The 21,822-nt window shown below is 49.2% G+C and overlaps 2 protein-coding genes across 5 annotated transcripts in view; one reads left to right on the forward strand and one right to left on the reverse strand.

Annotated features, from left to right (window-relative positions):
- COLQ (collagen like tail subunit of asymmetric acetylcholinesterase) overlaps positions 1–8,763 on the forward strand; it is a gene marked incomplete at its 5' end in the record, with an annotated part of 74,641 nt that extends 65,878 nt beyond the window's left edge. For 3 of the 4 annotated variants that reach the window (XM_082459328.1, XM_082459331.1, XM_082459326.1), the window contains one exon: positions 957–8,763. In XM_082459328.1, the coding sequence (XP_082315454.1) occupies positions 957–1,026 (70 nt within the window). In that variant the 3' untranslated portion in view covers positions 1,027–8,763. The remainder of the gene's footprint in view (positions 1–956) is intronic. The other variant, XR_014262832.1, reaches the window with a different exon arrangement.
- Positions 7,338–21,279, reverse strand: EAF1 (ELL associated factor 1). The gene is made up of 6 exons (XM_082459349.1): positions 21,035–21,279; positions 19,122–19,216; positions 17,172–17,308; positions 15,338–15,528; positions 13,450–13,683; positions 7,338–10,616 (listed from the first exon to the last, which is right to left on the reverse strand). Exons 1-6 carry the CDS (start codon positions 21,135–21,137, stop codon positions 10,570–10,572), a joined length of 807 nt encoding a protein of 268 aa, XP_082315475.1. The 5' UTR covers positions 21,138–21,279; the 3' UTR covers positions 7,338–10,569.
- Between the last annotated feature and the right edge of the window lie 543 nt (positions 21,280–21,822).

A 21,822-nucleotide genomic window follows, 5' to 3' on the forward strand; every position in this document is an offset into this window, starting at 1 on the left:
TGCTTCTCCCTTGGCCCCAGAGTGGATCCCTGGTTCCTCAGGAGTCCATCTGTCCAGCCGTTCCCTCCGCCCCACTCCTCTGTAGGCTTGGACCCAGGCCCTCGGCAGGGATGGGGGACAGACACAAGGCCTGTCTCTCTCCTCCAAGGGGGTCTCCTCAATGTCCACCCCCAAACGCAGAGCAACAAATCAAACCAGGCTGGGGGAGCTCAAACCCCAAACTCCAAGCACTGTAGGCTGGGCCAGGACCCCACTGCATCTGTGTGTCTGTGTGCACTGCCCCTCCCTGAAGTAGGGAGGCTCCTGCCAGGCCCCAGCCGAAGGGTTGGCGGAAGGAGACCACTGGGTGTAGACAATCGGACCTGGGCTACAGGGACACGTGGAGCCCAGGGTTTACCCCCTGCTCTCTGTGGTTACTCTCTTAATCCCGAGAAGCCTCAGGGGATGCTTGCGAATGTGGGCGTGGTGTATCAGTACAACACAGTCTCGGAATTAGCGCTTGGGCTTACAGATGTGTAGCCTGTGCTCTCCAATATGGTAGCCCTCGGCCACATGTAGCTATTTAAATAAAGTTAAATATCCGACTCTTCATTCACACTAACCTTATTTCAAGAGTTCAATAGCCACATATGGCCAGTGGCTGCCACAGAAATAGTGCAGTGTGGTCTACTGGACAGCGCTGGAGAAAGGGCCAATTCTCTCTGAGGGGCTGCGTGCAGAACCAGGCTACCTACCAACCCCTTTCCCCCAGATCCCTCAGATGGACTCAAGGGGAGAAGCCCCAGAGGCCTGGACTCAGCTGCCCCAAGCCCCTCACCTTGGAGCCCCTCGCCCTTAGGAGGGCAGCAGTAGGGCGGCTCTCGGATAAGGTTTGACCAGAGTCCCGAGAGGCGGCCTTTGAGAACGTGGCTGTGTCCTTGGGGCTCCTGCCCACTGCCCCGTGTCTGCCCCCTCAGGTCGTACGGAGACCTGCGGTGCACCCCATACTGCTACATCGACTCCACGCCCTGTCGCTACTTCACCTGAGGGCCGCCGGGAGGAGGCGGCTGCACCCATGGAACTGGCAGCAGCTTCTCCACCCTTGGCAGACTGACCTCGCCCCATCCTGGTCCGGTTTCCACCACCTTCATGCAACAGAAACAAGGACAAACTCTTGCTGCTAAGATGTGCTTTTAACGCAGTCCGACTGGAAGAACCTAGGACCACTGCATCCTGTCTTAACCCCGAGTACCGGGCCTCCTCCACACGCCCATCGCGACCCTCCGGCCAGACCGGCGGCCTAAGGGGCCCTCCCTTCCGAATATCGTGGACTTGGCTTTGCACTGTTAGGCACACAGACTGTTGGAGTTTGCTCCCGTCCGCTGGGGGCATCTGGGGCGTAGGCCTCTTGGCTCCTCTGACCTCTGGAAATGCGGGCATTCTCACCCGGCAGCTGGCCAGGGCTCCCCGAGCCTGGGAACCACAGAGCAGGGAAGTGGGCCTGTTCTTTGGGGGTGGCCCCCAGATCTGGGCCCAGCTAGGGACCCCTCCCCCGCCCCGCAGCTGGCCACAGCCCAGCGCTGCCTCATGTGGATGCGGCTTCCCCAGGCAGAGCCCCAACTGTGAATAAGTACTGAGACTGCCGCCAAATCCTGGGGTGCTGGGGTGCTTGCCGTGTAGACGAAAGCAGAGCAGTGGCCTTCTTTTCAACGTTTCCCGAAGGGGCTGCTCTTGGGGCTTCCCCATCCCCAGCACCATCCTGACCTCCTGGCTCTGCGCACTTGGACCTCCGTCCTGTGAATGTCTCTCGTGTCCATTTCTCCTTCAGGACATTCGCTAGCAGGCCGGCCACTGGTGTTTCCTGAGTCCTTAGGAAACTGCCGCCTGGTTTCCCGTCTGGGCCCGATTGAGTACATGCTCCGGGCAGAGACGGCATCTGTCCTGGGCGCCAGCTCCTGGCTGCCTGCTGACTCCCGTGAGCCCTGTGACCTCCCTCCCTGTCTTCGTGGTGCACAGTCTTGTCCTCGTGTGCGTGCGCCCAAGCCCCCGTTTCTACAGGATCGTTAGCTCTGCGTGTCTGTGAGCTGCCTTTCATCACCATATTTCCTGAGTGAGGCTTAGCTTTGTTTGGGAAAGACGTCTTCCCCACGGCAGACCTCAGGTGGGATTTGCCCATTTGCTACCAGATGGAGGGACACTCCTGGGCCTGTGTACAAGGCCTGCGTCTTGGGCACTTGGCATTGTGCTGGTGGCCTGTCGTGGGCGAATCAGCCCTGGGGTGGGTGGACACATGGGTCAGTCTGGTTCCCTCCGCCTCTACTGCAAGTCCTGGGCTGACGTTCCATGGCCCACGTCTGTCCCATGTGAAGCCACCACCTTCATCCTGGCATCTCCGGATGGGAAATCAAGAAATAAAGGCAGCGTTCCTCCCTACTGTGGCTCTCTCTTCCCCGGGGGTTTGGGGCTGGTGTCCCAGAACTGCTGGATGGGGTAAGGGTTCTGAAATCCAATCTGCTTCCAGACTCGACAGAGGGTTCTAGAATGGGAAGTAGTCCTGCTCCCTCAGGGACGAGGGAGGAAACTGAGGTCCAAGGTCACCAAGCCGGGTCTTGCTCACCCCCAGCCTTGCTTTATGATCTTGCATAGGACAGAATGGAGATCTAGTACTGCCCTTGGACCTGGCCAGGAGTGGCCCAGTCCTGTGTCCCACTCCTTGGAGGGCACTACTCTGGCCTTCCTCTGGCCATGACCCTCCCCACGGGGCCACGGTGACACTTGCACACCCCATGTTGCAGGTCCCAGGAAACCCTAACTCTCCACCCGAGTGGTCCTGAGCCTGCTTCCGGGGCCGCACAGCCCTCTCTCCACGCCTGTCCTCCTGACTGTGGCTCGCACACACCTGTAAGGGTGAGGGGTGGCCAGGGACAAGCTGTTTGCAGGGGTGGTAGATGGAGCTTGGAGATACAGGCCGCACATCCCGGCGTGAGACGGGCCAGGGGCAGGGAGGTCCGCTCTCCTGGTGCTGCCACAGAAAACTTTGAGGAACCTAAAAATTCCAGTCTTCATGAAAGTGTAAGCAGAACCTATTTAATGTGTAACAGTTTGTCAGTTTGATCCTAATGTAAATACTCAGACATTTCGCATGGGAGCCACCATCTGTGCTCTTGTCCCTGGACCCCGCAGTATTAGAGGGGGGCCCGCCTCCAGCTATTTCTAGGGAGTGTTCTGAAAGGCTCAGGAAATGAAAGGATTCAAGGTCACATGTGTTGAGACTATATATAGTAATAGTCATTCTCCCCCTTCAGCATGCTGAAATGAAAAGATGAAAGATCGGGGAAGGTGGGCCCGTGCCTCCCCTGAAATGTTAACTCCCCGGCGTAGGGAGCAGCTTTGCCAGGAGCACGGGCACCTGTCAGGAGGTCAGGCAGCCGCAGAAACACCTCCTGGGATCATCTGCTGGTGGGAGCCCCCTTATCTGTTCACACTTGGTTCGTCACTTCCCACAGCCTCAGTTTCCTCACCTGAGAGACTTGAGACAGAGGCTGAATTTTCTTCCAACTCTAACCGCTGGTGAGTGTGGATTCTGCCCTCCAGCTGTGACAGGGTATGTCCTTGGAGGGGTGATGGATTCCTTTGGCTACTCTCAAGCTGTCACATGGCATGGCTGAGAATATGACAGGGCCTTCAGATACTGTCACCAAAGGAGGCAGTGTCAGTCCAGATGCTTTTGTTGGCAAGTAGCAGAAAATCCAACTTAAATATGATATAAACCATAGGGTAGAACTTATTGGCTCATATAACTCATAAGTTCCAGGAGTGGAGTGGCGATCAGGCAAGGTTCAATCAAGGCTTCCTCTCCATTTCTCGGCTTGATTTAGCCTCTCAGCTATTTGCATCTCTCCTGTTAATTCAGTCCTTAGGGTGGTCACAAGCTGACTACTACAGTTTCAGGCTTACATCTGGACCTTGTAACGTCCACAGGAAGAGAGAACATCTATTCCAGTGGCTCTCAAGAAGTTTTTTTTCCCCCCAGGAGTCCCCAGCAAATCTTGCCTTGAGCCTTGTTGGCCTGTTTTGGGTCACATGCCCATTCTTGAACCAGTTCCTGTTGTCAGAACACTGCCTGCTGATCAGATCACAGCTGGGTTCCTGAACCCAGGGTGGCAGAGGTTTTAAGATTACCCTTAGCCCACCCCCTGGTGATTCGCCAGAAGCATATAGGCTGTGTGGGGAAGGGGTGGCTGCTGGACCGGATATTGGGGAGCAGGAATGGGGCAAATGTGACAAACTTGTAAGCAAAGTAAGGTCTCTGAAGGGATCTTGGTAACTAAGATATAGGAACCAGTGCCTGGGAAGACAGTAGGACAAAGTTTCTGAGCGTCTTGGGGCAGACACATGGGTCCATCCATCACCCTGATAGGTAGGGGTGTGGAGGGCACATATGGGTCAGATTGCTTAAGACTCTCCAAACCTCATTATAATCAATGGACCAGCTTACACCCCAGTGACTGCTTTACTTGGGTTGTCTGCCCCAGCCCTCCCCTGCAGTGGAGTGAACCAATTTAAATTTTCAGCGAAACGCAGATCTTCCATTTGTGTGGTAGCAATGGGCTCACACACAGCTCCAGGGCCCTGGCGATGCACCCAGGAGATTACTACACTAGAGCAGCCCAGTAACCACCATGGGCACAGAGGCTCCAGGGTGTGGGCTGGTCCCCCACCCGCATATTCATTCTTAACCATTCTGGGAGGGGTGCAAACCACACACGAGTGATGAGTTAAGGATTCCCCATCCCACCTCATCCAACCCGCCCGCCCAAGAAACAGAGGAAGAGGACTCACATTACCTGTATCAGAGGGGCCTTCTCTCTGGTGGCTCACTTGAGCTCCTTTCAGCCCCAGGCAGCGGACTTTCAGACAAGTCTCCGAGAAACCTCACCAAAGGAAGCAGCTATTTCCCCTGTCCTCTCTTCCCCCTGCCCCACTCCCTTCACAGGAGGGTAAAGGGGCCCACGCCACAGTGATCTTCTGCCCCCAGTAACTTCTTCAAAGGCAACGATGAATTTTGTCTTTGATATTCCAACCCATACACAGAACCACACTCCATGGGTGCCCCGCCCCAAGTCACCCTCATCCAACACCTTACCTAGATGGGAAGTTCAAGGCAGTCATCGTGGTCGTGGGTCATCACTTGAGGCTCACCAAGGGTGTTGTGTCCTGGAGCAGTGGTTCTCAAGCTTTAGGGTTCATCAGAATGACCCGAAGGGCTCGTCATTGTGACTCAGCAGGTCTGGAGTGGGGTCTGAAAATCTGGGTTTCTAACAAGGCCCCAGGGGATGCTGATGCTGCTAGACCAGGGACCTAAGAGCCTGCTCTGGGGAGACGTCTCACCTGAGAACAACTGCAGAAGACTAGGCAAAAAACACAGGGAAGACAGTTGGGGACTTCGGGTGGGTGGCTTTTTTATACTTGTCATTAAAGCCGGGGGGAGGTCTGTGTCCCTTCCTCTTGAATCTAGGTGAGCTTCTGACCAATAGAACACTGTGGTGGTGATGCCGTGTGCCTTCTGGGCTAGGTCATAAAAGGCCACGCAGCTTTTCAGGACACCTGTACTAGGCGGAGGCAGCCAGCACGTAAGATGGCCTCCCTGAGATGGCCTTGCTACAGAGGCCACGTATGGCCCCAAACGAGCCTGCTTCCAGCCACCCACCATGCGCCAGACATGTGAGGGAGGCCAGCTTGGACTCGCCACGCCTGCCCATCTGCCAACTGAGTGACCTCAGTTGAAGCCACAAGAAGCAGAATTGCCCAGCCAAGCTCTGTCCTAATTCTTAACCAAAAGATTCCATCAGATCAAATGGTGGTTGTTTCAAGCCACTAAGTTTTGGGGCAGTTTGTCGTTTAGCAATAGGTAACCAGAGTGGTGCTCTGGGTTGGAAAGGGTAGGTTAGCAAACGACACACAGTGAACAGAGTGAAGTGCCCACCTAGAGGAGCCACTGGCTTGGGCTTGGCGCCCTCTGCAGGAACCACGAACACAAAGCTGTCTTTCTTACCTCTTCCGGACTTTTATCCCTCTGGCCAGGAGAAAAGCCAGAGCCCTGAGGGTCCTTAGTGATCATGCAGCCCAGGGTTCTCAACCAAGGTGGAGAGACATGGGGTCCATGGAGGCAGCAGACTGATTGCAGTAACTGCTCCAATTCCCACACCTCCCGGGATCCAATGAACTTTGCCACTCCTCACGTCGATTGCTGGAGTGTATCTGCCCACCCGCCCCTCGATTCTGAACTTGGCCCTGTGACTCGCTTTGGCCAATGAGATGTCAGCAATTGTGACAGGGGCAGTCTCCTCTCATCTAGCTCCTCTGCCTCTGTTGTGACAACATGCCCAGGCCAGGCTGCTGAGGATGAGAGACATGGAGTCGACCTGAGCTGCCCTATCTGTGAGGGCTGAGGCCATCCTAAACCAGCTAAACCTGTCAAATCCCAGGCACAGGAAGGAGCCCAGTCAAGACCAGAACTGTCCAGCCACGTCCAGCCTAAATTGCGGAATAAACGCTTATTATGTTAAGCTTCGAGCTTTGGGATGGTTTGTTACACACTCTTGTGGTGGCAATAGTTACCTGAGGATCAATAGTCCCTTAGGTGATGGACATGCACCACCGCTTCCCCACTGAGAGTCCTGGCTCAAGTCTCCCATTCCCACAGGAAGACATGGGAGCCGGGTGTAGGATAAGCAGCAGAGGATTCCTGGCCTAGTTCTCTGAACGCGTAATTGTCTTCAATCCAAACCTACTGAGCACCCAATAGGTCAAAGACGCCACAGAGAGTTTAAAAGGAACATGGTCACTTCCCACCTAGGGATTTACAGCTATCAGGGCGCCAGGACCACAAGATAGGTGTGGGCATTGCTGCATCCAAGGTGCGGAGGGCAAGCAGGAGGCAGGACCAATTCCAGACTGTGAGTGTCGACTGGGGGTCAGAGGTGTACACGTGTCCTTCTGTGCAGCGTGGCATTCCAGGCGGAAGGACTCTAGCGAGCTAAAATGACTAGGATACGTGTCTAGGGATTCAGTTTAACCCCTGCATGGTTCCCAGACCCAAAGCTAAAAGCCTGCCTTTCCAGACCCAGTAAAATGGCCTCAGATGCCATGTGGCTTGCTAAAGCCACCCTTTAGTTTTGAACTTCACACCTTTTAAAACTGAAGTGTACATCCTAACGATCATAAACACCAAATTAAAAGGGAATCAATTTAGATAATTAGGCTTAAGCACAAAGTATTCTTAAAAGAACCCTACAGTTTTCACTGATTCCTAGATTGATTTCTAGTAAGAAAATAAAACCCACCGAGATATGAAGTGTATTGCTGACCTTCATTTTTTACTTAAATATAGTGATCTTTTAAGAGAATAAACCAAAAACACTTTACAGCAAATACTTTACATAAATATAAACGTGCATGTCTACTTCATAATTAAGCAAAATAAACTTTCAGGCACAAGATTTTAATAATCATTAAAGAATGAGACAATGAACCCAAGACAAAAATAACAGGAGCAACAAAAAGACATTTCGTAACGCTTCAATTGGTCTTGTCATCCAACCTACTGGTTAAGGCCTGAGTTTCATGAATCCTACCTTCCTCGCCAAATGGAAATATTCAATTTGGCTGTACCTAATGTACAGCCACATAACAGACGGCTACTCTCTCAAAATAATGCAATAAATACATCACACGCACACACACCATCGCACACACACCCTACTTAACCAGCCTCTCAAATAGGGAACTAATAAGGATTTTGGAATTTTCAAGTTTTCCCACCCCTGAAGCACATACACATTAACACCACACATAGAAAAATATGATTCTGCTACAGAAATGAGTGGCATCATGAGAAACCTCTAGCTTGTTAAGTTTCCCCAAATCACGCCTTTACTGTGGCTTGCTTGCCATGGCTCCTCAGGCGCTTCGGACTTAAGTCTTCACAACTTGCCGTATGAACCACAGCGCGGCAGACGTGACACAGAACAAAGAAAAGGCAATTTTAACAATTCAGTTAGAGACTTCAAAACCACGAAAATCAGAGTGGATAGCTTCCAGCTGTCTCCAGACACCTGGAATGTTTCCTCTACGTCTGCCCTCTGTGCTCCACTGGCTGGTTCTCTGCCCCCTTCCCACCAGGCTGTGAGCATCTATAGGTCTGTTCCTGTGCACCCTCTAGGGAACAGAGATGACCACGACGGTGCCTGCTTTGAAGGAGTTCACACCAACCAGAGCTCGAGCAAGAGGAAGGTCTGTGTGTGCACACAGTACTCCAGCTGGTGAAACCAACAGAGGAGGAGTCCATGAAGGGGGCACCCACAGAGACCCCTGAGTGGGGCTGGGGGAGGGGAGAGTGACAAGGCACGGAGGCAGGAAGAACAAGTCCAGTTTGGCTGGCAGGAGGGCACTCGTGAGAAGTAGTTTACGAGGCCAGATTCTTCATTTCCAAAAAGAAAAGATTCCTTACTCTGCTGGGTAAAGCTGGAGGGCTTGGGGAGGGAACCGCCAAAGGCTTTTGTGCAGAGAACAAAACGGGGGCTGTGCTAGCAGATGTTAACAACCGTGCAGGGCCGGGCAGGATGGATGACGGGGAGAGGGTCTGAGCTCAGAGAGCCTAATTCACCAAGCCCACTGCCACCTGCAAGCACTTCCTATAGAAACAAACATCTTGACCCGACAGGCCCCAAACCGCAGTTCTGTCTACATATATCAAGACTCTGGGAGGAAAAAAAAAAGAAAGAGAGAGGCTTAAATAGATTATTTATAGTTCAAGTTCCTGGAACCTGCCCCAGCTTGAGCAAGTTAAGAGCAGTGAAACAATTCTCACATCCAGTAACAATTCAAGTCTCCCAACCATGGCCTTCGGCTTCCCTGAGCTGTCATTACCAAGGAATTAAAATGCAAGGATCAATTCATTATAAGTAAGTTCCTACCTGCCGTGAAATCCACTGAAGTCTCATAACGGGCTGAGAACCCAGCACAGGGCACTGGCGTGGACCCCTGAGTGGCGCCTGGCAGAGTGGCGTGAGCGTGCTGCCGGCCCCCCTTCTCCAGCTCACTGGGGTCACTGTGTGGGTCAAACAGGTGACTCTGCAAGGCTCAACTCTAAGCCTCCACCACGGATCATCTAATTTCTTTCTAGGTCCAGACTGCTTCCCTCCACTAGCTGGGGAGGGAGAGGCCACCTCGAGGAAGAAAAATCACTCTTAATGTTCTTGATACCACTGAACCAAAGCAGACAGAAATTTCTCAGGACACAGTCATTCAAATTACAGAAATGGGCTACTCCATACTAATTATGGGACGACTTATCACACATTTGCTGCATACGGAACATTTACTAGTCACCAGTTTCCTGCAACAACAGATTCATCTGGAAACTGCCCGCTGCAGAAGGCAACCTTGTGACTTTCTTCTAGTTGCATATAAAAAATACAAATCAGTTTGGGAGTCAGGCACAAACAGTGGTACAAAAGCATGAAGAGAAAAACCTTATCAAAACATGTGCTCGTTTCACACTGCACGACTCCTATCCAGATTCTGGTCTGGAAACCGGCTGCCAGCTCATTTGCTCAAAGAGGCTTCTTCACCTCACCTCTCTTCCACTCCTAGTCCCCCACTGAAACCTACTGAAAGAAACACACTCATTATGGATCCACATGCAACTAAAAGCCTCAATTTAATCGAGTCACATGCATCAGCACAGTGGCTGCTGGTTAAATCTGCTCCCCAAGCCTCATGTACTTAGGGACTGTTTGGATCTAAACTGGAGCTAGAAGTAGCCAACACTTCTTTCTTTTGGAATCCAATAAAAGCTCCAATGCACAACTGTTAAGTCCCATGTGTAAGAATCTCTGGTTCTAGTAAGTGAGATTCAGGGACGGGAGCGGTGGGAAAAGCCCGGACTGGGGGCAAGACACTGGCCCTAAACCAGCACTGCGCAGACGAGGGGCTGAGCCAGCAGAGCTCCGAGGTCCCCCCAGCTGACACTCTCGGACTCCATCCTGAAGTCCGTTTCTACACAGGCTTGTCAGGCTGGGTCAGACAGAACTTGCTCACCACTTTGTGTCAATAATTGAAAGCTGTTTAAACATGCGTCTATGCTGCAGTTTGAGGTTTCCCTCTCTGCCCACCCCTCAAAGACTGTGTTTCACTTCACTGGTACAGACCATTTGGCCAAGCTGGTGGCTGCTGAGGTTTACAACTGGATCACTGGCTAGGTGAAGAAACGGCCTTTGAGTAACCTAAACCAGGGCACGTTTGTCTGTCTTTCGTTAACAGTGTTAACCAAATAAGAGATATAATTCTGTTAGTTCTGCTATAGATCTACTTAAAACTTTGAAACGTGACATTGTTCAAAAATTACACGAGAAAATCACCCATCACCGCTATGTTAAAGATATGCACATCTGAGCGCTCCAGAGGCTCCAGCTCCTCCTACAGTCACTGATTCCCACATTTTCCTCTCGGCGCGGACTTCACGCTAAAGCAGCCCAGTCTCGCAGCAGATCTGTGCACAAAATGTTGATTTCGAAAGATCCGGCTCTAGTCATCACTGTCACTGCCAGACTCACTCAACTGCAAGTCATTTCCTATAAAGAGAAAACAAAATCAAACCCAAAGTACACAATTTAAAAATGACTTCCCCACGGTTCTTTGGTTGACTGCTTGGGCTCTCACACTACAGTAAAACCAGGCCAGTTCCATTTAATTAGGGAGGAAAACTGATTTGGCTCAGTGACAGAACTGGTGCAGTCAACGTTTTAAAAGAATTGCTATTTTTGGTATCTGCAAAGCACAGCAATACTGCTCTCTGGGATAAAACAGGGGAGGGATAGGCTAGACAGCTTTCACATGTGTCAATAAATAACAAAAAATATTTATAAATAACTGACTCACTGTCTAGTAGAATTGTTCATATTAAGTTGCTTTATAAAAGTGAAAATAATACCAAGTTGGGCTTCCTGTTAAGGAAGCTGAATACTATTTATACTGTGCATACCAGTCATATACTAATCCAGTACCCCCCTGACCCCTCTGGCCAGAATCTTCACGTTACCTTACACCACAAATCTGAACTAACGAGCTCTGTAAAGCCTCAAAGTTTTGTCCAGTGTGTGACATTTAGGTTTTAGGAGCGAAGAATATAAGTTTTCCCATCTAATATGATAAGAATAACAGGACCCCAGTTGATACCACTTGGAAAAGAAGAAAAGTGAACTTCTGTATTTCTGGATTACTAATCTCTAGGCCACCTCTCCTCAAAGTTTGTTCTGAGAACCCTGGGGTCCCTGAGACCCTTTCAGAAGGATTCGACCTGAGGGCCTCTCTTTTCTAACTACATATTTATGTGATGCCACATTTTCTTCATTTATTTCAACCTAAACAACTTATGGCAACAGACTGAATGCAGAAGCAGATGTAAGAATCCAGCTTTGTACTAAGCCAGATGTTAAAGAGATCTGCAAAATTTTAAAGCAATGTTACCCTTCATATTAAATATTTTTTGATTTTGAAAATTTATGTTTCATAAAAATGTTATTTTTGTTAACAGGTGATGGTTTACTGTTGTTCTTTTAGACGAATTACTATTTTAAGTATTTCTCAGTTTTAATTTCTAATATGGTAAATATTGATAGATATAAGCTACACACACAAAAGCTCTCTGGGGTCCTCAATAAGTTTTACGACATAAAGAGGTCTGAGACCAAAAAAGGTGACATCTGCTGTTCTAGACGTGGGGAAGGTGATGGGATCAACACCAGCTGACAACCTCCAATCAGCAGAGCTAAGCGCCATCACTTACAAAGAAGGTGACATGCACATAAACAGGTCTGTGTAATGGAGCTGAAAACCCAGTTCTGAAATTTCTTATACAATCAATTTGACCCATGTTCAAACTGATCCATTTGTTTTTTGCGGGGGAGAGGATATAATACACATTACCATTCAGAAAAACAATATTATCATTACTCTGTATGTTTTCACATTAGGGTTTACCAAATTTGCGCTATTTACTGTGATTTTAGGGTTTATAAATTGGTTCCAGTTGACAATGCTGGTTTAAATAACTCCAGTACTTTACTGCATATGAAGTATGCAAAGATTAAGGTCTTGCCATGGAAGAGCCGCGGGCCAGGAGGACGTGGAGCCATGAAGAGCTAACAGAAGTTTACGGCGCGGTTAGGTAGGTAAGATGCGCTGAGCCATTTTTGGCTCTTTTCTTCTAAGGAATAGTTTAGCACTGACTGGGCAAAGTGAAGAGCTGAGTTATAGCCACAGTAGCTGTCTGGTCGTTCTCCACTGTGAATCCCAAACTCACAGTGTGAAACTTACTGTCCCGAGCCAACTGAGAAGAGCATCAAGTATACCCTGATACCCAGAAGCTGGGCCTGTGTTAACAGGATAGCAGATAACAGCCTTAACTGATGTCACAACAGCGCTGACCTCACTCAGATAGTAGAGTGAGGCCCAGCACAGTGGTTCTCCACTGGCACTGATTCCAACGCCACAGGGGCATCTGGCAATGCCGGGAGACATTCTGGGTTGACACACTGGGGGAAAGCAGGAGGTGCTCCGCCACCTAAGTGGGTAGAGGCCAGGGATGCTCTTCACCGTTCTACAAGGCTGGGGCTGGCCCTCACAACAGGGGTTTACCTGACGTCTACAGTGTGGAGCTGAGAGTGACCTCTGCCCGGCCCACAGGAGCAGGGTTACCTAGGCTAGCTTCCCCGCCACTGCCCCCTGACCTTCCAGCCTCCTCACAGGAAGTCAGACCGGAAGAGAACATCCAACTCCAGGGAGTCGGGAGAGAGGAGGGCGCGGAGAACCTGCACTCTCCCCACCTCCAAGACAAAGACATTTGTTTTTGTCCTCCCCTGCTTTGTTTGACCACCAACTGCACTGAAAGCCACCAGACGCTATAATGTCCCTTCCTTCCCTCCTGCGAAGGCTAGCTGGTCGCCAAACACCTTCTAAGGGCACAGGTTCCCAACTCTGTGGGCTGTGGGATACCGCACTCTCATGGCACTGGGCTCTCAGGACTGTACAAAACCTGGAGGTGGGGGACTGGGTGGGGGCAGGCGGCACCCCTAAAGCCTGGTATATGCAAAAGTACAGAGCCCTGCGGCTCACGTTTCAGCACTCTCCAGAATTCACAAAACCTAATTTGTGCCAAGAAGGAAAAGAAAAGAGATGGAACAGATTTCTAGTTTTGTGCTTTTCCTTTTTTTTTTTTTTTAACTGTTTGGTAACTTACTCCTTTCTGCTTCAAATTGTCTTTGTCAGGACCCTTTCTTATGCCTTAAGTACCTTCAGGTTTATAGACTCTGGTGTAAGATAAACAGAAGCTCCAGCTCTGGCCTGACATTCCCTCTGCCCACCCCCAAGCCCCCGCCGCGGCCCAGAAGCGGAGCGCACACTTACTGAGGGTGCTCATGAGCTGGCTGCTGCCTTGCGGCCGGCCGGTTCCGTTGGCGACGGCCGGCCTGCTGTTGTAGGGCTGCTGGTGTGATGGCTGCGGAGGGGACACGGGGCCGCTGTCCTCGCCTCCACTGCTGGAGCTGTCGTCATCGCTTCCTGACGAGCTCTCAGAGTCTGAGGAGCTGCTTCCACTGCTGCTGCTCATCTGTTCAATGATGTCCACCTCGGCCCTCAGCTCTGCAATAAATGACGGGACGGGGGTCAGCGCGTCAAGCCTCTGTAAACACTAAGCTGGCAAAACCAAGAGCAACGAGGAATAACTGAAAAGGAACTCCTGCTTCTTGAGTCCTTAAAAACAAACAAAATGACCCAAACCAAAACCAACAAACAAAAACATCGAACATGTCTCCAGAGAGACAATGGAAACATTTAATTCACCCAAAATAACCAAAAAGCAGACTGCTCCAGGATAATGATTCTTCTGAGAAATGAATTGTCTATTTTGCCTTTATCTACTTTAAAAAAAAAAAGAATTATGAATTATGGGATTAAACACCAAATAAGAGAAGAGCAATGTTCTGCTCATGGGCTGAGAAATACCTGACCAGGAACTGGAAGGTCTGAGCGCTTGCTCTGGATCCACCTCTAACCATCAGGGAGACCCAGATGGAAGGCAATGAATATTCCAAGATGCTCTGGAAAAAGAAAGGGCCACAGCAGACAGCCTCTGGGGGCCTTTCCAGCTTTCACGTTCCACAGGTAAACAAGGCCCGCAGGAGGAGCCGTGGTGGCTGAAGAAAGATGGTGGGACGACATCCCTCCTCTGTGCTTTTACACATTTGACTTACAGCCATGCCTTCAGGTACCGCAATTTTAATAAACGTAAAGCAGGGAAGGAAACACATGTTCTACCTGACCATTTTAATGTGAGTGAGTACGTTAACGATTCCCCATAGGCTACATCAAGGAAGATGCCAGATTTTCCTGTCCAAACCTACCACGAGGCCTTAAATGACTATGGTTCCTTTAAGCATAACTGGCAACAACCACTCATGGTCCAATTCCTGTTCAACTAAAGTGAGAACTTCCATAGACAGCATTCCAATATCCATGAGAAAAAAAAAAAAATCCAGAGGCTTAAGAACTGTGTACCACGCAGAGAGTGATCTCGTTTGTGAAAAGACAGTTATTTCCACAAGGTGGAAAAGGCAAACTTCCCAAGGGCAACTTTTTATCTTTTCCTGTTTACCACTGTTATGGATTTAATTTTGTTTCACAAAACTTCACAAATATGAAATATAACACTTACTTTCATAACTTCCTAAGTGTCTGGACAACTAAAACCATTCACTGTGTGGGGGAGAGAGCCAAGGTGAGTTCCTCTGTCTTGGTTTTACCTTGGAGAGCCTGACCAGACCTCTAAGTCCTTCTAGGCCAGTGTCCCCAGTGTCCCAGGAGCTATCATATTTACGTACCTTTGTTAATACAAAGTAGTGATCGTGGAATTTAACCCAGACACTATACTAACATTGGCACACTTGGTTTCTACCCCCAGTACCTTGTAATTCTCTTCTTTCAAAGCCTTAAAAGGTGTGCCGTATGGACCTTTAGATGGCAGGCAGGCTGCTTTAAACCTCAGGCCTCTAAGCAGAAAGCTGCAAAGACAGCCACAACTCAGGTCACTCTTCCGGACTCTCTCTTGTCAAACGAGCCAAGTGAAACCTCGCCTCCCCGCCCCGCCCCGCCATCACCTGTGGAACGGCGGGCCCTGCGGAAACGGTTATGATGGCGGAGAATGCCCACGCCGCCGCGTACGTGGCCTTGTGATCCCCACAAAAACATCAATACCCTCCTCCAAGTTGCTACCATGGCTCCAGAAGATGCTCTCTACCTCTTTTGATATCATCCAGCTGAGGTTCAGGTGAGGGGTTATCCTTCAAGGGAGAGGTTTTGGGTCCAACCGGAGGCTTTGTTGGAGCTCTGAACGGCACAGGTGGCGGAGGTGGTGGTGGCTGTGATGGCTGTGGGGGACGCGCAGGCTGCTGTTCCATTCGGGCCTGGATTCTACTGCTCCCCTCAGCTCTGAAACGAGATATGGACTTTAAACTGGAGGGGCAAGAACAGTGGTTCTCAGATTTGCCTCGCTTACCAAGCACCTGGAAGTCTCTGCAGAACCCCAGGCTCTTTACAGACAGCTTCAAAATACCGATATTTGTTAATTTTATCACACAAACTACTCATTCTACTGCATTCCAGTTCTGCACCGTGCACCAGAGACACAGAGATGAATAAAACAGACTCGCTGCCCTCATGGAGCTCACATTTTATATCAAGCAGCAGGTAAGACACAGAGGTGGGATATAGTGTGATTACGAGAACCCATTTTAATAACGGAAAATGTTACCTATTCACCTTGTGCGCAGTATAAAGTTACAATTACACGTGATTTATTAAACTAGCTCTTGAAATATTGGCCTGTTAGCAATTTTTTCCATTATCTATTTACTGCTTGCTCATTTTGTCACAGGCCAGCTCTTGCTGGCAGGCAAGCAGGCAGAGCACTCCACCCCAGACCAAGGAAATGCTACCCGTTAACAATTTCTTTTGTAAATGGACTAGCTCAGCATTTTTCAAACTTTGGTGTCCACACAGATCACCTGGGGATCTCGTTAAAGTGCAGATTCTGACTTAGTATGTCCTGAAATTCTGCACTTATAAGAAACACCTAAGTGATAAAATACTGCTAGTTCCCAGATGACACTGAGTAGTAAGTCAAACTCCCACAACCATCAGCTCTCAGAGGCCTAAGAGCAGCACCTGGTTGGTGGAGGTAATCAACACAAACACACTGTGAGTCACAATCTCACTGATCCTCAGTCTCGTCGTGTGTGTGTGTGTGTGTGTGTGTGTGTGTGTGTGAGTGAAAGGGTAACACCACCACCTTTTCAAAAGTTATTTGTAAAGATTAGATAATACACGTAAAACATCTAGCACAGTGCCTGGTATGTGATAATAAATAAACAAAGTACCCTCAATAAATGGTAGGTACTTTTACTTTTTGTGGAATGAGTAAAGAAAAATGGCTTGAGGAAGCATAAACAGAAAAACATCAAATACTCTCTTTAAAATGTAATTACTCTATTACAATAATTACTGTATTACAATATAAAGATAGAACCACTGGGTTACTTCTATTTATAGAATAAAATTTGACTTTAAAGTAAAATCTAATTGGCTTCACATGACACGTGTAATGTCTGTTGAATTAAAAATTAAAGAGAGCTCATTATTCAAAAAAAATAGACAAAGCTTTACTTTGGTGTAATAATGACCTCAAATGTACCTTGTAAAAATTTAACGTTTTCACTCTAATAAAGAATATATATTATTCAATTACTCTTTCATAATTTTAAGTCTGTAAATTTAAACCTTACCCCTTGGTGGTACTATATCAACAATCACGAAATTAATAAAATTGATTTAATCATACAGTACACTCCTTTCCCCAATGTTTTCTATGATTCAGGTCTTAAAAGCATTATCCCTCTTTATTGCCTTTGAGGAAAAGATATTTTATTGACTTGTCTGAGAAGAGAGAGGTGGAGCTGCTGAGACTGCCAACAGGACACGAAGCACCCAGGTTCTCACATCCTTATAAAATAACTGAATAGATAATGTAAATCTATAGAAACGGCACACTGATCTGTACCTGCTTCTTCACATACCTTGTTTTCTTGACCTGGATGCTGCTGCTGAGCTTTTCCAGCACATATTCTCCAGTGTCGTGGTTGATAATAAGCACACAGTCCTTCTGGTAAGGTCGCTTGTTCCCCTTGAACACAGTCATCGGTGGTGTGGATCCCTACACGCCACAAAAGTACAATTCAGACAATCAAACCAAACACACCAGTTATGAATATCAAAACTGAATGTACAGGTGGCTTTACCTCATCACATCTTTTATCAGAGCTACTCAAAAAGGAACAGAATGAACCGATTTGTATTTTAACTCCTGCTGGCTTCCCAAGCAAAAATAAGGAGGAAATAACAATACAGCAAGAATCTGTGACTGTGCAACTGGCTCTAAGTAATCAAGAAATAAATATACAATTTTTAAATTACTGTACATTTTTCCAGGGATTTGGGAAATGTTACAAATAATGGTAAAATGTGAACTGAGAAACATAAATTACGCATTACGTGTCTGACACTGAGAAGAGCTCTCACTATGAGCAGTAAAGCTAGTGAGTGACCTCCGCACTTCCTTGTAATAGGAGAGTCCAGGCTTCCCCCCATGCCAAGTAACCACAGAGCATTCTCCAACGGCAGCTCGTTATTCTGGCTGGTTCACAGTAAGTACATCATGCCACTCACCCGCTTAAGCCCCTGAATCACCCATCACTCTAAGGCCAAAGAAGAAAAATCTTTAAACGAGCCACCTGGCCCTTCCACCGTGCCCGGCTCCACTCGCCGCAGGCTCTGCAGGCTCCAGAGCAAAAGGAGCTGGCCTTCTCTCAGACCCAAGCTCTTTCTTGCAGGGATTTAACAGGGCTTCTGCCTGCAACATCTCACCCTCTCCTTCCCTTTTAATTATTCAACCTTCAAATCTGCTCAAAGGTCACTTCCTCAGGGAAGCCTTCCCAGATTTTCCAAAATAAGTGCTACGCTTTCTTATATTTATTTAAACTCCCTAAGGGCAAGAAACGTACTTGTTTTTTTCAAGACTGTATTCTCAGTACCTAGTAGTGAGCCAGCACCCAGTAGGTGGTCATTAATATTTGTCAAATATAGCATTTAATCCTCTGTATGGAATCAGAAACTGCTTGGCTGCTTGACTCCTTATTCATACAGTAAAAATTAAGAGTTAGAAGAGACCTTAGGGACCACTGATCTAACCTCTTCATTTTACATTTGGGAAACTAAGGTCTAAAGGGAGATGATGTAACTTGCCAAAGGCAACAAGTAATGAGATAGCAGTTTGAACTAGCAGACAATAAGTTTTCCCCAGCACAAAGCTTCCCAGGTCTCCCTGTCCAGAGCCTTTTCATTCTATCACTGGTTACCGAGAACTGATGTTCCAGGACAGGGCTGGGACATGCACTGACACATGGTCATTAAGAGTATTTTGTCTGATCCTTTGGGCTTTGTGATCAGAGCGCCGCCTCGGGCAAGGCTTCTCCATTCAGCTTTTAACCGGTTCCTCAGCCCTAAATGGGCTGAAGGCTCTGCACCTCTGGTTTCTGCCTGAAACCACCAGCCTGCACATCACCCCTTGCCAGACTCATGACCCGTGTCGACCCTGCTCCTGCCCTCTGCACTCCTAAGCTGCTGCTTTACATCCGCAGGGCACCTGGGCCTTTCTCTCTGTAGCTGCTGGGGGGAAGCTACGTGTGTCTAAGGGAGGGGCCAGGTGTCCACACAGAAACCTTGTCTACTCTGGGACAAACGGGGGAAAAGGGAGCTTGGAGAAAATGACAAAAAATTATTTTTACTCAAGTACCTGGGAAGCATGAATTCTACCCCACCCCACCCCCAAAATTCCTTTTTCCCTTATACTGGCACTTTAGAAATCTAGAAATATTTAAATAGGATGGAAATCAAATTGCAATAACATAGAATATGAGGATTCACTGTGATTCCACATTAAAAAAAAACAACAATGGGATAAAACCTACAGGGATATGCGGCAGCGTAATTGTGACTTCATCTCCTTTGCCGACCTGAAGCTCTCCTTCACAGGAAGTGTCTATAGATGCCGGCTTAAAGTCATCTAAAGGGAAAGGTAAAAAGCATTTATCCACCAGGTTACTTATGCTAAGGGTTTGCAGGGCATTCCCATGTAAGAATTGAAATTTTTTATAACTCAAACAAATGGAAAATACACACCATTTAGAATTTTTCAAAAAGCTATTTCATTGTGGACAGCTTCTCATATACAACAGCAGACAGAATAATACCATGAGCTGTGTGTACTATCACCCAGCTTCAATAATTACCAGCTCTGGGACAATCTTGTTTCATCTATACCTCCACAAACTTTTCTTCTCATTCCCAGTGGATTATTTTGAAGAAAAAAGGCTAGAATTTACACAACATTTTATTAAGCAAAGATATCCCCTTCCGCCAAGTGACAGATGAAAAATTAATGTCTTATTATCCACAATGAGGTGTTTTACTAGGGTTATTATAAGGATCAAAAGGAACAGAGCATGTTTTTAAAATCCTGTTATTGTAAAACCCAATATGAAATATGAAAGGCCATAGCACCATATAAGCTGATTTCATTTTGATAGGAACTGGCAAAGATAGGATCTGCCACACCCCAGCTCCATAGCTTTAACAAGGATTACTCCTGTAGATGTTTGGAGCAGAAAGTTGAACTGTATTTCCAAAGGTTAATCCTGCCCATGTTTCTGAATTGCAGTTAAAGCACAGCATGAACAGCCACCTTACTCCCTTTTAACACAAACCTGCCTCAAACGGCAGGCCAGGTGCTTCTGTGAAGTGTCTTATTTACATTCCACCTTGCCCTTCACTCTGCTAAAACATCAATTCAGTAAACTGCTCAGGAAATAACGCTCTTATCATATTCCCAATACCCTCCCTCTGAAAGGGCTGACCTCCACAGGAAGATAGAACTGCATTATCTAACACACCCTCTTCCAAGGTGTTGAGTCACGTGTAGGAGGAGCTCCTCTGACAAAAACATGTCTTAACCAGCATTGGGGCTACCAGGAAGGGAAACCAGGAGCCTGTGAATCACAGCGGGATGCTCAGTCAGCCAATTCTTCACCCAGGACACAGAGTGGAAAGGCCCTCTCTCAATAGAGTCTGTAATCATGGAGAAAAAGAAGGTCCAGCATAATGACTATCTCCACATTCCTTAGGCCTGCTCGCTCCTGCTTCCAAACACAGATCAAGCGCTAACTTATTCCTGGTTCTCAAATCCTAATTTTATTCTTCACCCACAAGGGACTTGGTCCCGAGGAAAAGTTGGGGTAGTCCAGGTGACCTCAAAAGACATCAAAATCACACGAAAAGCTAGCACAGAGACGTGGAGAAGGGAGCCCTGATGAGGCGCAGAGAAGATGCGGATTCTGGGGCTGCAGAGGGGATGAAACACTGCGTCAGGGAGGCCAGAACCAAAACGGACGAGGAAAGAAAAGTGAGGAAAACAAGGAAGAAGAGAATGGAATAGGAGGGAGTGGACGCGGATCCCGAGGAAACGACAAGAGTTTCCTTGAAGCGTGGAGACCCCCAGCGGGGTCATGGCGGGAAAGGGGCTACAGAGAAGAGCTGGAGCCTGATGTGGTGTCGCAGCCTTTCAGAAATAAGAGGGGGAGCCTCAGCGCGCGGGAGGGCTGGACGCGGCAGGAAAAGGGGCCAATGGTCTTCGGAAGAAGAGTTTGGTATCACGAGGCAGAGGAATAGTGGGAAGGGAGTAAAGTTCTGGTTTGGGAGTGAGCTGGGAAAAACCCGAGGTTCCGGCGGATCCGGGCTGAGAGGAAGGGAGCTGACGCTGGCAGGGCTCCCTGGACACCGGAGGGGCTGAGGGCGGCCAGGGGCAGCCGTGGGGGCGCGGACTCACAGCGGATGGTGTGGAAGGAGGCCCGTGGCCGCTTCTCGAAGCTCTCCCCGAGCCGCAGGCAGTGCTCCTCGCGGTCCAGCAGCGGGTTGGCCGTCCCGTTCATGGCACCCCCGGGCCTCGCGCCCGCACCGGTGCCCTCCTGGCGCGCCCGCGGCCCGAGCTGCCGGTACCGGCGTCCGGGGGAGCCGCGCTCCCGGGACAGCGTTCCGGGTCGCGCGGGGATCCAAGCCGGAAACCACCCGCGGCCGGAAGCAAGTCCCGGCCTCCGCGTCCGGAAGGTGCACGACTCCGAGCAAGCTGGGCCCCGGAACTTCCGGCGCCGAGGAGGGACTTCTGGGCCCGGAGCGGAAGTGGCGGGGCGGTGCCAGGGCAGAAGGACTCTGCCTGAGAAACCCGATTCGAGGTATTTCCGGGGGGTTTGTCCAGTCGAAGGATCTTGCCGCTGTGGCTCCCAAATTTTGCTTCCGAGGCTGGCCTGGCTGAGGGCTCAGCGCGCCCGGCCCCACCCTCCAGGTGAACCTAGGTACTTATGACGGGGCCTCAGCGCGCGACGGACTAGGTTCACGCCGTCCTCTCAGGCCCTGGCGGCCGGGCGGCCCGGGTTATCCCGAGTGTCCTGGGGACCCCACGCCACGCGTCTCTGAGTCTCTTCCTCCCCTTCGCGTGCCGACGGCGGCGCGAGGGCCTCAGTCCCCGGGAAGTGACGCCCCCTCTGGTTCGTAAGACTCAGAGACTCAGGCCACGCGGGCTTAGCTCCATTTTCCCCGAAAAACACTGAGTCTCCGGTC

This window comes from Balaenoptera physalus, assembly GCF_965194825.1.
Source record: "Balaenoptera physalus genome assembly, chromosome: 4".
In the NCBI taxonomy this organism is placed as follows: Eukaryota; Metazoa; Chordata; class Mammalia; order Artiodactyla; family Balaenopteridae; genus Balaenoptera; species Balaenoptera physalus.

What these genes read in the sequence shown, in the direction of transcription:
- EAF1 (XM_082459349.1), bottom strand. Translation starts at nt 21,137, where the DNA reads ATGAACGGGACGGCCAACCCGCTGCTGGACCGCGAGGAGCACTGCCTG. An exon ending in ATCCAGGTCAAGAAAACAAG is followed by an intron (nt 15,529 to 17,171) that starts GTATGTGAAGAA and finishes ATCTCGTTTCAG; the next exon opens with AGCTGAGGGGAGCAGTAGAA. An exon ending in GCTGGATGATATCAAAAGAG is followed by an intron (nt 13,684 to 15,337) that starts GTAGAGAGCATC and finishes CATTTATTGCAG; the next exon opens with AGCTGAGGGCCGAGGTGGAC.